The sequence below is a fragment of the Colletotrichum abscissum genome (assembly GCF_030869225.1).
Source record: "Colletotrichum abscissum strain IMI 504890 chromosome Unknown Scaffold_28.1, whole genome shotgun sequence".
NCBI classification, from domain to species: Eukaryota; Fungi; Ascomycota; class Sordariomycetes; order Glomerellales; family Glomerellaceae; genus Colletotrichum; species Colletotrichum abscissum.
The window spans coordinates 649,282-663,432 of NW_026850187.1; the positions used below are offsets into that span (position 1 = coordinate 649,282).

At 54.7% G+C, this 14,151-nt stretch overlaps 5 protein-coding genes across 5 annotated transcripts; all 5 read right to left on the minus strand.

Moving 5' to 3' along the window:
- Window positions 1–398: 398 nt before the first annotated feature.
- Window positions 399–1,699, minus strand: CABS01_10886 (uncharacterized protein; the record flags this gene model as incomplete). The annotated part of the gene is made up of 3 exons (XM_060544241.1): window positions 399–1,142; window positions 1,205–1,475; window positions 1,638–1,699. 3 exons carry the CDS (start codon window positions 1,697–1,699, stop codon window positions 399–401), a joined length of 1,077 nt encoding a protein of 358 aa, XP_060398965.1.
- Window positions 1,700–3,316: 1,617 nt separating this feature from the next.
- On the minus strand, window positions 3,317–5,006 carry CABS01_10887 (cytochrome P450; the record flags this gene model as incomplete). Its single annotated transcript, XM_060544242.1, has 2 exons — window positions 3,317–3,835; window positions 3,894–5,006. 2 exons carry the CDS (start codon window positions 5,004–5,006, stop codon window positions 3,317–3,319), a joined length of 1,632 nt encoding a protein of 543 aa, XP_060398966.1.
- A 1,986-nt stretch (window positions 5,007–6,992) lies between these two features.
- Window positions 6,993–10,717, minus strand: CABS01_10888 (RasGEF domain-containing protein; the record flags this gene model as incomplete). Its single annotated transcript, XM_060544243.1, has 2 exons — window positions 6,993–10,118; window positions 10,181–10,717. The coding sequence occupies 2 exons, from the start codon at window positions 10,715–10,717 to the stop codon at window positions 6,993–6,995; spliced, it is 3,663 nt and encodes a 1,220-aa protein (XP_060398967.1).
- A 1,909-nt stretch (window positions 10,718–12,626) lies between these two features.
- On the minus strand, window positions 12,627–12,872 carry CABS01_10889 (uncharacterized protein; the record flags this gene model as incomplete). Its single annotated transcript, XM_060544244.1, has 1 exon — window positions 12,627–12,872. One exon carries the CDS (start codon window positions 12,870–12,872, stop codon window positions 12,627–12,629), a length of 246 nt encoding a protein of 81 aa, XP_060398968.1.
- Window positions 12,873–12,978: 106 nt separating this feature from the next.
- Window positions 12,979–13,389, minus strand: CABS01_10890 (uncharacterized protein; the record flags this gene model as incomplete). Its single annotated transcript, XM_060544245.1, has 1 exon — window positions 12,979–13,389. One exon carries the CDS (start codon window positions 13,387–13,389, stop codon window positions 12,979–12,981), a length of 411 nt encoding a protein of 136 aa, XP_060398969.1.
- Window positions 13,390–14,151: the final 762 nt, after the last annotated feature.

Genomic DNA, 14,151 nt, shown 5'->3' on the forward strand with positions numbered 1-14,151 from the left:
TGGTCGTCACCGACCCAACTACTAGTCTGGCCCTCACTGGCTTATCTGTGGGAGAGCGGACGGGATCCCGAGTTCTCCAGTGGGTGTGGTCGTATGTGATGATCTAGACCAGTTGGACCAGCCAAGGAGGGCCGAGTCCAGGGGAGAGGTGCCGCGGAGCCAAAGGTTGACGATGCCCAACAAATTCCCGACTAACAACGAGAGAACATCATGTAAAGTTATGACTAATACTTTCTTCGAGCCTACGCCTGACCTCAAAACGCCGCTCCCCCCTAATGCTTCTATGTGTATCGTTTCCGGGTCTTCCGGACTTCATCAAGAAAAGGCCGTAAAGGGTATGATTTGGAGAACACGAAAGGAAAAATCGGAAAATAGACACAACGCTCCACCGGCTCTGCTCATTTCCGGGTAAACCGAGAGAAGAAACTCTTCTTTGGCTCCTTGTCCTTGTCTTTCTCCTTCTTGAGACCCCTCGACTTGCTGGCCTCTTCTTGGGTATTGAGCTGCGTCGTGTTGTCGTTCATGACCTGTTGAGCATGCGAGACAGTTCCAGGGTGAGGACCCGGCGGCGGGCCCGCTGGTGGACGTGGTGGTGGCGGCGGCGGTGGAGGGCCCGGATGACCCGGAGGCGGCGGACCGGGGGGCGGTGGACCCGGAGGCGGCGGTAGCGGAGGCAGTCCGTACTGATACTGCGGCGGATACGGGTTCTGTCCGGGTGGTGGCGGGAACGTATACGACATTGGCGGTCCGCCAGGGGGCGGTGATGCAGGTGACGGCGGCAGAGCGTAGCTTTGTGGTGGGGCCTCGAGCATCGGTAGCTGGTACTGCTGCTCCTGCTTCTGCTCGTCTGAGAAGAGGTCGATGACCTTGCCGGAGCTGAAGAGTCTCTCATACACGGCGAGCGTGGTGCCAAAATCCTTGTGGCCGTCGACTTTGACGGCGTCGAGGAGCTCCAGGACGTAGGTTTGGCAGTTGTTGGTGATGAGGTTGTAGGCGGGCTGCCGTGACCTGATACTCTGAATGACGTATTCGCCTGCGCGACGGATGGCGTCGTCGTTGAAAGTTGTCTCGCCAACGGTGAAGGTGCGCCATTCTTCGCGTTTATATCGCTCATTGGTGTAGATGACGTGAAAGCTCTCATCCTGGATGGGGTGGGTTAGGTCATGAAAGGGGAGCGATGAGTGAGTGAGATGAGAGGACTCACCATCCACAGCTGGTGGGCGTAGTCGCCGACCAGGACAGCCCAGTGCTGAGTGGGATCGGGATACTTGTTGATCTTTTCTGTAATCATCTTCCCCAGACCCGTTTCTTCGGCGAACCACTTGCCGGCGAGGCCTCCGACGGGATGCCAACCGACCTCGACGACACGTGAGGGGCCATTGATGACGGGCTGTGTGACTGGAACGACATTGGGGGTCTGGCCCAAGCCGACGGCATGCTTTAAGGCGAGTTCACCTTTGTTGTAATTCTTCTTTCTGTCATTGAGTCAGCGCAATTCCCTCAATCATTGACGGTGAGCATGGCGGTGTAGTCAAGCGATGGTTGACAATGAGGGGTTGGAGCCTCGTAGGGCTGGAATGGGGGAGGGGTCGCAAGACGCGTAAAGTGCATAAACTGGGAAAAGATGACGCGCATACAGGAACTCTCCCACTTTGTCCCGCTTTCTCTTCCCTTCCTCGTCGGATCCCGGTTGTGACATTGCGATATCCCAACGGCGCGGCGCGGGTTTAATGGGGTCAAATGTGTGTGTGAAGTCGGGTTGCGGGGGGGGGAAGGAAGGATTAAGTGAGCGCCGATAAGCGGCCAATTTAGCTCCGGTGCAACAAGGAACGGCGAACAGTGACAGACAGGTAAATTGGTGTTGTTTGTTTGTTGGTAAAAATGGGGGCGTCAGATCTTGGAAGGGGAAAGGGGAAATAATTGGGGGGGAGCAAAGGCTGGGCGTCTTACAAATGGGAGGCCTTTGGACGAGAGGACGGAATACACGGCAAGTACGGAATTCGACCATCAGAAAACAACAAGAAAAATAAAACCAAGGCAGAATAAACACGATTACCGATTGCGAAGCTTGCCATACGACCACAATCCACTGCCTCGATCCGATGGGCCTCGATGGCCGCGGGTTCGGGCTGACCGACACGTGGAGGCGCATTAACAATTTTTTAATCTAATTTCCAGCTGCACCGCGCCTCAGCTTGACCAATCAAATTCACGATGCGGCATCGAGCTGCTCTCTTCGGGGGCTAAAATCCACGCGGCCAAAGCGGCGCAGGCCTTGTTTTTTATTTTTTTGCAACCACAGCAAGGCACAGTTGAGGCCGGAGCACAGCTGAGATGGGATGCAACAAGTAACAGCAGCAAGCCGCGGGTTCCGTCTGTCCAGCACTAATTGACCTCATGCACAGTCAACGGGCCGGTCCGACAAGGCTTCTTTCAACCTCTCAATGCGATTTGATTGTTAATGAAGGACCGTTGAATACTGCCTTTGCCGCCTCCCGATCGGGGTTTACCCATCTCTTGGCAGGCACCCGTTTCTCAGTCTGGAACTCAATACGCGTACTCAGTACGACAAGTCTTGCGCTCATATGAACGAGACGAAGGGATTTCATAGGACTGCCCCCTCGCTCATAATCGTTCCATTGCTGTGAGCCAAACAGTCCAGGACCCGGACATACGGCAATGCATGATCGGCCATTATGAGATGGAGCGAAAGCATCACATCTGTGCAAGCTCGGGCCCGTCGTTCACAAGTCTAGTCGTCATCCTTTTGGTGAGACTCGGCTGGCGATAATAATTTCATCACTTGATGTCCCGTGAGTAAAGATGACCACCTCTCATCAACCCTTATCTCACATGAGCCTTAAAATGACTCAGCATGCTTTTTGTTCAGATGATGTATGCTTCCTGACGTTCAGCCATCTGATCACTGAGCTCATGCCTGTCTACTCACTCTCGTAAATCCAGCGATATAGTTGGTGAAATTGTCTGCATACGCCTTGCGAGATGCTCAATACAATGTTGTCGCTACTGTCACTGAGTATGCCGTAGTTCATTTCGGATTCACAGGGATGTCTTTTATCATTTGTCTGAATGAGCAAGTCCGATACAGAGTTTCAATGACTAGACTCCCGGTTCCTGACCGCTGATGAGCAGCTTTTTCATGTCATAGATGATCGAAAACATCTTATTCATCATCAAGCTTCGAACATATTGAAACTGTGAGACCATGACAACCATCATCAAGAGATCCTCAACGTTATAAGACGTGCCACCAAATCTCATCCCACGACAACACACAGAGACACTTCTCTCGCATCTAAGTAATCCAAGCCTCAACAACCTTCTCAGCTCTCATCGCATCCTCCAAAACCGCCTTCCGCCTCTCCTCCCCTCTCGGCACAAACTCAACCTCAAACCTCTCAGGCCCCATAACAAGATCAGAATGAAACCCAGTCTCGATACTCGTATCTAGCCTCTTCCCCCGCGCAGGGACAACATCAAATTCCCACGCCAGCTTCGCAATCGTCACCAAAATCTGGTTCTCGGCATAGTCCAGCCCGGGACACATCCGTCGCCCCGCCCCGAAATTATACGTCGGGTGCCTCTTCTCCCGCTCCGCCGCCGCCGCCAGCTCCGGCCGCACGCCCCACGAGTTGTCCATGTATCGCTCCGGTAGGAACTCGTCCGGCCGGTCGTACCACGCTTCGTCCTTGTGGATCCCGTATGTGTTTGTCAGGAACCTCGTGCCTTTGGGAAATCTGTAGCCGAGGTAGGTGTCTTCGTTTGCGAGGACGCGGGGGACACCCGAAGGCGCAGCGGTGCGCCAGCGCATGGCCTGCGTGATCGATCCTCGTTAGCTCTCGACTCCGGCCAGCAGAAGGGGGAAGACTCACCTCGTTGAAACAAGCCCTGAGATACTTCGCCCTCCCAAGATCCTCAAACCCAGGCGTCTCCCCAGGCCAAACCTCATCAACCTCCTCCTGAAGCCGCCTCTGCATCTCCGGATATGCACCCATAATAAGCACAACAGTACTAGTAGTAGCAATAACAGTATCAACAGCAGCATCCAACGTCCCCGCCCCCAAAACAGCAAGCTCATGACTCCCATACATCGGCCCCTTCCCCGCAACCTTACTCGCCTCCCCCTCGCGAACCATCCTCGCCATAACCGACTCCGTCTCCTTCCCCCTCCTCCCGCTCGCAATCTCCGCAGCCTGCGCTTTAGCCCCGTCGAGCATGTGGTACATCGTCCCAAACATCCCCTTCTTCAACGTCGCCGCCTCCCGCTTCCACCCGGCGAGGAACGCAGGAAGGTACTTCATCACGGGGAACAAGTCCACCGGCGGCGCTCGCGCGGGCGTGAGGAACCGCAACCACATGTCCTGCGTGGCGAAGTACGTCTTCGTCGAAGCGACTTTGTCTCCCTCCGCGACACGCTGCCCGCTCATCACAGAAAGCGGCGTAGCAAGAGCCCAATGTCTCAAGTGCATATGAAACTGCCCCGGATCGTCCAGAATCATCTTCATCAGCAAAGCAGCGTGCGCCTCCTGCACCTGAACCACACGCTTCAGCTCGCTGGGGCCAAACAAGTGATTCCGCAGCGCCGTGCGCAGCTTCTTGATATGATGATCATTATTCATAAACAGGATCGTGCCGGGGTTGATGAGCGTGCTCGTGATGTACGGCTGCGGTCTGTCCGAGTATATCGCGCCTCGCTTCTCGTACAGTTCTCTGATGTGTTCTGCGCTAGAGAGGATGACGTAGTTTTCGGTGCCGATTTTGATGCCGAAGATGTCGCCGTAGGTCTTGCTCCATTCTTGAAACTTGAAGAAGGCCTTTTTGGGCGGGAGTTGGAGGGCGTTGCCGAGGATTGGGATGGGAGGCGGGCCGGGAGGGAAGTTGGGTGGTCTTCGTGTTTGGAGGACCCACTGGGTGAGGAAGTAGAGGAGGACTACGGCGGGGAGATTCAAGACGGCCGGGGAGCCGAAGAAGGATATGAGGCTCATGGTGGTGGCGATGTCTCTTGTTGTGGAAGAGCGAGTCGTCAAGGAGAGAGGGATGCGATCACGCAATCATACAATGTGGTCGAGGGCAGAGAGTTGAGAAGTCCTCACACGTTGTCCCTCGGAAAGCAAACTACCCCTCGTCAACCCTCCTTTTATGCTTATCCATCCCTCCCGGCAACCTAATCGACATGATCGCCATCGAAGCTCGTGTAACCTTCGCCAAGCACCTACTTGCGCGGCTCACGACATCTCACTCGCATCATATCGTGACATCGGCACTCTTCCCCATACCCGACTGGACAAGACCGATGTTCCCCACATAAGATGACCGTTATGATGACCGTCCGACGTTACAGCAAGAAGCAGGCTCATTGAATGTACATTGTGTCTCAACGGTCGATCCGCCGTTGGGGCACAGTTCAGTTGGTCCAACATTATAGCATGCCGTACGTAGGATGAGAACATTTGGCTACGTGTAACCATCCAACATCCCCTCTCGACGCGAAGTCGGCTGCCATGATCAGATCAAATACCTGCAAGCGATTGCGGGCCGAAAAGGATTTTGGCTCGAGCGATATGCAGTCAGCGACGCGATATACGACGTTGGCATGCGAGGACAGGCATCCGCGGCGTAAGCAGAGCTGGGATCATACCAAAAAACACACTTCCAACGACATTCTCGTACGTGGGTGTCAGCCAATCAGTTCAGAGGATTTCGTAACCTCGTTCGTTCAAGAGATCTTTGCCTAGTCTGACAGGCAATGGACGTATTGACAGTAATTGCCGTTGCCCTGACATACCAACGGGGCTTACTTAACAGGAAGGCCATAGCCACCGCCTCGCTACGTTACATGCCGTCAGGATTTGCCGCTCTCCCTCGGCGAGATATTGCCAGGCCGGAAGAATGGCAAACGAGTCAACGATCAACCCCACCCACAAGAATCACGGAAACCAAAAAAAGATCAGCCAAGACCTGGTATCAGTCATTTCCGAAACCGAGAATCGAACTCGGGGCTATGCCTAACCTCTCGCTGGAGATGAGAGGGCATCATGTTGGCCACTACACCATATCGGATGGGTTGATGAAGATTTTGCTGTAGTGGAGGTCTACATTCGGTTAGCATCCGGTGGAGCGGACCCTCTGCTCACGTTGGCGGTCATCACACGATGTGGGGTTGGGGACTCTGAAAGAGCCCACTTGGAGGTTGCCTCACGCAGCTGGACAGGAAAGATCACATAACTCATCAGACACTGGATTTCACGATGCTTCAGATACGGTGTTGGTTCTGAACTTTCATTCGTCATCAGGATGCGTATCCTATTCATGATATCTGTCGGTCCCTGCTCCATCCTCAGAGGCAGCGTGCAGATTAGCCTACATATACAGTGTACACTTTTTGGTCTTTTAGACGCCGAGGAAAAGCCTGCCACATCATCCGCAGCGACGGCGGTGTCCAACAAAGGCACGAAGACCTGGCCTGGTATACCATCAACTCCGGTCCGTCCATCCATCTAAAGAGCAGCCACCATCCAAAACCACCAAAGATAGGATACACAATGGAACAAGACATCCTTCCTCCAACCAACTCTTGAGCGAGTGAAGGTTGAATCCAACAAGGAGTGTAGATGACTCCGATATCCACAAACAACCCACTTCTGGTCGCTGTCGAACAAGGGAGAATGAGATATTTCCCAGCATGCAGAAAAAATGTGATAAGTCGATTCCAGCGCCGCGCGTTTTCGGGTCCGGCGGGTGTGGCCTCAAGCCCAGACAAGAAGTGCAGGGCAAGAAAGCAGATTAACGCCGTGGGTAGTGCCATCCCAAGGATGAGACTTTTCATGACATAGTACCTCAATAAGAGGTTAGAAAAATTGGGTATCAAAAGTGAAGCAGAATAAGGGGTAAAGTATGTCGCCGGAAATGTGGAAATGATGTTGTCCGTTCGATCAAATGTTGTCGCAATGTGGGATGCTTCGTTTGTAGCCTCACATCGGTGTGGGCGTCGGGGCACCTCGGTCTCGGCTCATCCAGCCAAATAGGTCGCCGCGGCCCTGGGTGCTAGTGTTGCTGGTCTGGGGCTCAATGGGGGTTCGCACAGCCATCTCCCGAGGCTCCAGGAGTAGACTCTTGCGGTAGTAGCTGACTTGAACATTGCCTTGGTCGCTCTCACGAACACGCACAATCTGCGCCGCCATCCAATCCTGCATCTCGGGGATCTCAGTCAACCGATAAGGAATCTGAAATCGTTGGAGCTCTCCGATAATCTTGGCAGTGCGGGTGTGCTTGTCGAAGTTGACGACGGTGAGACCACCGCCATTCTCCTCGCAACCATCACCACCGAGAGTAGGAATTTGCTTGGTCGCAGGGTTGCCGATGTCAACAAACGTCAAATCCGTCAAGAACATGCCGAGGAATGGCAAGCAAGGAGGGACGTGGTCGTGGAGGCGGGTCCGGAGAACCTTGTTGTTCTGTGCGGGCTCGACAATGGCCTGCAGCGTGCGAAGCATCTCGCGGCGCTTGACGGAAACAATGTCCCAGGTCTTGCGCAGACGGCTGATTGTACTGCTGTTCAGACTGCAGATGATGGCCATCAAACCATCGTAGTTGTGGAGTTCCAGGCATTGATGAGCAACCTTGATCCACTGCTTGATGACGGCTGCACGCTTCTTGACTTCCGAGTGCTGCAAGATTGTCTCTGCGACGAGATTAGACAGGTCAGTAGACAGGGCTGACATAGCCTTGACGTTGGGTGCATCGACGCCGCCCTTCTTCATCCATTGAGAAGCAAGAAGTTCTTCGGGCATGATGGAGCAGAAGATGTTCATCTGTCTAATGGTGAGCTGGCGAGCGATCTCGAGAGGCTCAAAGTCCAGGACAGTGGGGTTGCTGCCGCCGTTCTTCCAAGCAAACAGCTGGTGAATTTGGCTTTTGGTCAGGGCCAAGGGTGGATGCGGCGTGTCGGCCGGGATGTACTGCGCAATCGAAGTGTTCGTCTTGCCCATGGAAGACACAAGGCGCGGGACAAGGGCAATGTCCTTGGCCACGCGCTGAGCAAGTTCCAGAAGTCGCCGGCCAGCGGAGGGCAACACTGCACCAAGCTCGTACTCCGCAAAGGGCTCAATGAGGCTAAGGGCTTCGCGGTCAGTCTCGTCGCGCCAGTGCGATTCGAGCCAACCCTTGAAGGCGTTGTATACACGGAGCCTGACTGGGCCGGCCATGTGGGGTGCCTCAGCTACGTAGTGGAATCGATCGATGAGAGTCTCGGCCAGCTTGAGCGGGCTACTGAACAAACGGAATGTGAGGTAGAAAGTTGACACAAAGGTAGCGTCGGGAGTAGATTCGTGAGTTGTAAGACGCTCAACGAGGGCTGGGAGGGAACCGCCCGTGACTTGGCCCTCCTTGTTGAAAATCAGCTCATGAGCGTAAGTCTTCTCGAGCATTTTAGACTCGACATCGTCAACTTCTTCGTTGATGGCGTTTGCACTTCCAGCGTTGCTAAGCTCTGACATGGAAGGCTTAAGCTTTGGTGCCAAAGAGTGATCGGGCGTGGTCGCGCGTGTAGATGTTTGAGAGACCAAGCTAGCCTCGGAGTCTCGGCTGAGATAAGTGCTGCTGCTGCCCGCGCTCGAGGCAGCCATACTGTCAACACGGGAGGAATTGTTGTAGTCGCCATCCTGGTTTTCGATGGGGCTGTATTCATCTCCCGGGAGCAGGGATGTGGACAGTTTGGGGAGAGGTGGCAGAGTCGGCCGCATCGATGATACGGAAGACACCATGTTCGCAATGTGTTCATTGTTAAGTGAAGACGGTCGGGAATTAGGTGCAGAAGAGTTCTGAGAGGAAGGCCGACGTCGGTGACCGAGAGGTTCACTACCATCGACGGGTGGTAGTTGAGGCAGTGGCTTGTCGTTGGCGACGAGACTCGGTCGTTGCTGGTGGTGGGGCGTTGGCGGCACAACGGAGTGCATGGAGTCAGAACTTCTAGTCGACCCCGCGACACTGGTCGCCTCGGTGGTTGTTGTTTCTGCAACGGACGGTGCGATTGATGGCCTCCGGTATTGCGGCTCGAGGGCAACGTCGAGAACGCTGAGATCGATGCCCAGCTCGCCGGCCTCAAATTCGCATTCGAAGTCGCCAACACGCTCAATCGCCCACTTGGTCTTGGCTACACACTCACCAGCAGCCTTCACGCAGCCTGTTGCTGCCATCAACAACAAACTGTTGTCCTGTGGCATGATAACATCGGCATCCTGGAACACCGCGTGACGGATGATCTGACCTGCCGCTGTTACCAACTCCCGGATGCGCTCAAACATCATCTCCCTCGCTCTAACCAGCATATCAGAGCTGGTGCTCTGACCACACACGATGTCCACAACGGCCAACAACTCCCCACCAGACGTCGCCGAAAGTTTGATGGCGAAGGCCAACTCCGGCCGAGACTGGGACTGCAAGTGCAGACGGCCGATGAAGGAGCCCAGGTGGGACAAGAAAGTATCGTGGCTCTTGTTGAGGCGTTCCGAGACAAGGTGATGCGGTCTTGACAGGGGCGAAGGGCCAGCCAATGAGACGCGATGTGAGATGCTGGATGACAGCCGTTTGACATTTTGAGACATGCGGTGCGAGTTGGGACTAGCGGGGGACTGGAGGGTCGAAAGCCGCCTGCTATTCGGTGCGTTCGACGTTTGTGCCGCATCGCCTGTTTGTGAGTGCGTACCCCTGGTGGGTGTTCCGTTCGTCGGTCCTCGGGAAGCTGCATTATGAGTTGCATCGAACTTGATTTGATCTGCAGGTGGCGTCGGTGGGATGTAGGATTCTTCAATGACGGTAGCCATGACAGTCACTGCGGGGGCGCGTTGCCTACGATCATCCTCAAGGATGTCGAAAAATCTCACACCCTTGGTCACGATCTTGAATGCCTTCAGGATCATTTCGTCAATGATATCATTGACATCTTCTGTCGGCTGGGCGATGCCCTTTTGGGCCTCTTGCAAACGCTTTGCCGTCTTTACCAAGGCCGACAACTCGGAAAGTAAGGTCTTGCGAGCGCGCCGCAGACTTTCGTTGCGGGTGATGATGGCCGACTCCCTCGTCAAGCAGTGCGTGCGTTCCTTTTTGATAATGTGAGTAAAACATCGACAGGAGGGGACGTGGCACAGAGTCAGAAGCTTACCAACAGATAGCGCACTCCCGCGATGATACCCTTCATGAATTCTTGATTGCCGAAAATCTCGCTGTCGTTTACTGATGTGCTTCGCAAAAGGTCCCAGAAGTTGAGCAATGCTTTCAAAAGGTTTCTCATCTCTTCCGGGTCATATGCCTCGCAGTAGTTGGTTGGAAGCCATCCCCTTGCGCCTGATACCAGCAGGGTTCCATCTGCCCATCCATTGGTGTGAATTGAGTGCACCAAAATAACATCTCCCTCGTTCAATGGAAGAGTAACGCTCGAGTCGGTCATGGCATAGCTTGGATGGAAAGGATAAAAGGCTCGCAGGAAGTTGTGAAAGACCGGCGGTGGCAGCTGGTCGGCCGCCAGGTCTTCCTGCGAGCCATTGGGTGTTGCGGGCGGCGTCATGTGTGATGCTGTGTACGACTTGGAACTGTAGTGGTCTTGTTTCGAGGACAGAGCATCGCAGGATCTGGATTTGTGAAGCTTGAGAGGGGCCACTTGGAGGCTGGCACGCATGGAATGGTCGCTCAGCATTACCATGGCTGCTGCTGGTAGATCTCGTAGAAAAGCATGGGCAACAGTTGTGTAAACGATGTGCGCGCGGTTAATAGTCGTTGGGTTTCGAGGCCGCCTCCTCAGTCGGGTCCAGGTCCGATAATGCAGTCGTAAAGTCAGGTCCAACCTATCCCTCGAGTACGGTATCGTCCTGCTGCGCCTTTGCTGTGGCCTCGTGCGGGTATCGGATAGGTCAATGGGTGCCGGTGCTTCGTCCACGCAAAGGTCCAGTCGATTCGATCCAAGAGATATGCGCCTCTGGCGTTGTGTGTGTGTGTGTCCTTCCCTGAAGAGCAGTCGCGAGTCGCAAGTCCCTACTTCGAGTGGGTTGATGTTGTTATTGTTGTTGCGGTCAGGTGTCGAGATCGAGCTGTCAAGCTGATGTTGACAGTCAGTTGACGGCGGAAGAAGTGAACAGAGGAACAGCCCGCTTGGCCTGTGTGCAAGGTGGTTTTGATGGGAAGACGTAGAAGTTATGGAATGTAGGGAGGAGATGACGGGCATTGATGTGGGAGGGGAATAGGCATAGCAGGAATGTCATAGCCCTGGGACAGACGTGTTGGAGGGATCCTTGCCCAATGCTAATAGTGGATAGTTGCATACCAGGACCAGGGCTTGACTCAAGGTTTCGGGAGCCCAAGAAGAGGCCCTCCCATGTGAGTGCCCAAAGCGAGCGGACGATCACGTAGTAGGGAAGAGTGGAGGGTGGACTTCTGGAGGGGGGTGACCAGCCAGGCCAAGCGTCCGGGAACTTTGGAGGGTGTGTGGATGAAAGATGGAGGGATGGGCCTCTGTTGGATCATGGATGGATGGGCAAATGGGTGGATGAATGTACCGTGCCACACCACATTGTTCCCCTGCCCGGTACGGATAGCGTGGCGTACGTACCTTTTTGCCTTTGCTCGACGAACGGGGTTCTCTTGGTTTTATTTTTTTCTGATTTTTCTTTTGGCCAGTGTGTCGACGTTGAAGATCAGTTGGGGCCGCCCGCAAGACTAAGAGAGTAGTGCGCTGCTCGAGGACTGGCTGGGCTTGCGACGGAGGCAAGCTTGGTCTATCGTGCGTCAGTCTGGCGTCTTTTGTCTCCCGAGGGACGGCAACACGCGACCCTTGAGAGGAACAAAGAAAGAGCTCGAAAGCCCTAGCTACCCGTTTCGCGCGTTCGTGGTGCGGATGGGATGGATGAGCAACAGGCGAGGAAAGCAGTGAGTGGCATGAATTGGATCGGATACATAGGCAACGGCGTTATGGAGTACGAAAGAGGAGAGCTGCTCCGTTCATAGTGAAGAGGGACGGCATGAGCAGAGGCATGTCACCGCCGTATTGGCCTTCCCTTGGACCACCCGGTTCGCTCAGGTGTGTGGACGGAGCATGTATGCAGGAAGCTGGTGAAGTGCCAGCGCCAGGGGGAGGAGGACGGGGGAAAGAGAGAATGCGCAGAAGAATGAGAGAAGGCGCGAGGAATGCAATAGTTGTGATGTTCTGCTCGTACCTTATGCATGTGCATATGCAGTGAAGCTCGAGCGAATGTGACGCTGAGTCGTCCTTGGGGGTGTACCGTGTGACAAGCCGACAGGCAAGACAGACAAGATGCCGGCCGAGGCGCCGCGGACGCAGGATGCAAGACGCAGGTTCCGTCCCGTATCCCATCCACCCCTTGACCAAGGTACAGTAGCTCCTAGACTCGGCCCTCGCCCAGTTTTGCACCGTATGATCGGAGCCAAAGACACCCTAGGAGTCGGCAGTGCAGCAACGCGGCGAAGTGAGCTGTAGAGTGTAGACAATAGCTAGCTGGATCGGTCCAACGCTCCAAAAGGACAGGCAGAACGACATCGACAGGCTCTCTAATGGCAATCTGAAGGCACAAAACGAAGAGTAAGAGTGTTGAGACTACCTAGTGCAATGTTCTTTGGTGAAAACTGCGCAGGGCCGGCGAATGTTGCATCTTCAACGAGCTCTCTGCATCTTGGACAGCCCTCGGACGGTGCTGTGACCCGTGAGGTTTGGAGGGAGGCGCAAAAGTCGAGCGCACTGATGCCATGATATAATGAGGGGAAATGGCCAGCGGCCGACTGGAGGTGCCGTGCGCGCGGCTGTCTTTGATTGCCTGCCGCCGGCCATGGGTGAATAGCCAGACCATTGCAACAGATTTGACGCGACGAGAGCTAGAGGAGGTCAGATACTCGAGGCCACAACTTGGCAAGGCGGAGCGCGAGGGGAGGGAGGCGCCGTGGTGAAGTCTTGGGCTATGGCGATGCGCTCGGATTGCTGGTTAACAGCATCAGACGACAGGTGCCGCCGGGAGAAGGCAATCTCGACACGTTGTTCATCAAGCCGAGCCATGGAATTATTCGGAAGACATACCAGCCCATGAGCAGGTAAATGCCAGCAACGCTCTTGCATTGCTTCTCGAAAGGCCGCGGCAAATTGCTGTTGTCGACAAGTATCGCAAGTTCGCAACCACGAACCACGGCATCTCCTGCCGCATCTAGGGTCGCATTTGTTTCTCCTCCTTGGGCATAGACAGCAACTTCCTTCCAAAGCTCAGGTCTGTCTCTCTCCCTCTCTCTTGACTCTTGACTCTTTCTCACGGACTGCGCCACCAAAGTGCGAGGCGCAAAGGAGACTCGGCGGCGGGCAGCAGCGGACACCACCATGATTCCGAATGGGAGGAAACCACATCCATCCCCAAGTCTTTCCCCCTTATGACTTCGTCCTTCCGTTGTAATCCACGATTGCTTCCAAATTTGCGTCGACGCTCCAATCCGATGCTATCTTCCACCTCCCAACTCCACCTCTTTCCGTGTTGCGTTGCTTGCCCACATGTATTCCGGAGGCGGAGTAAGGTGAGCCCAGTACTTTGCTGGTTGCTTCGTCAGCTAGAAAGTGTGATTCGTACACTTGCTGCGTCAGTGGCCTGGGTTTGCGTGAGAGCAAACCCCTTGCTCGCAGTGGCCTGGTCCCAGCGGTCCCTCCCAACCTAACGGCTTGCCCCTTGCCCTTGTTCGACGTTTTCCCTCCTCATCTTCTTTTCTTTTTCTTCCCGCCCAGCTCCCTCCGTCCCCCTCCCCCGGTATTGAGACCCTCACACATACACACGACACGCCCTTGGGCGTGCTCTGTGGACCAACTGGCCTACGTAGTAATTGACAAAAACCAATTGCACCAACATGTGTGTACCTGGACCGGGTGGCCTGGGAGCTAGGTCCATCGACAGGGGGGGCTTCTTAGTGAACGACGGGGTCTCTCCCGGGCCTTAGTCTAGGGCTAGGGAGGAAGCCATTCCTGGCTTGAATCCATTTCCTTTCCCTCTTCCCTCATCTGAGAGGAAGTGTGACGCCGAGTTGTCGACGAAGAAGCGTGATGGTAAAATAAAAGTGAATGACCAGGGGCAAGCCGTCGACCGTCTGGAGAATTTT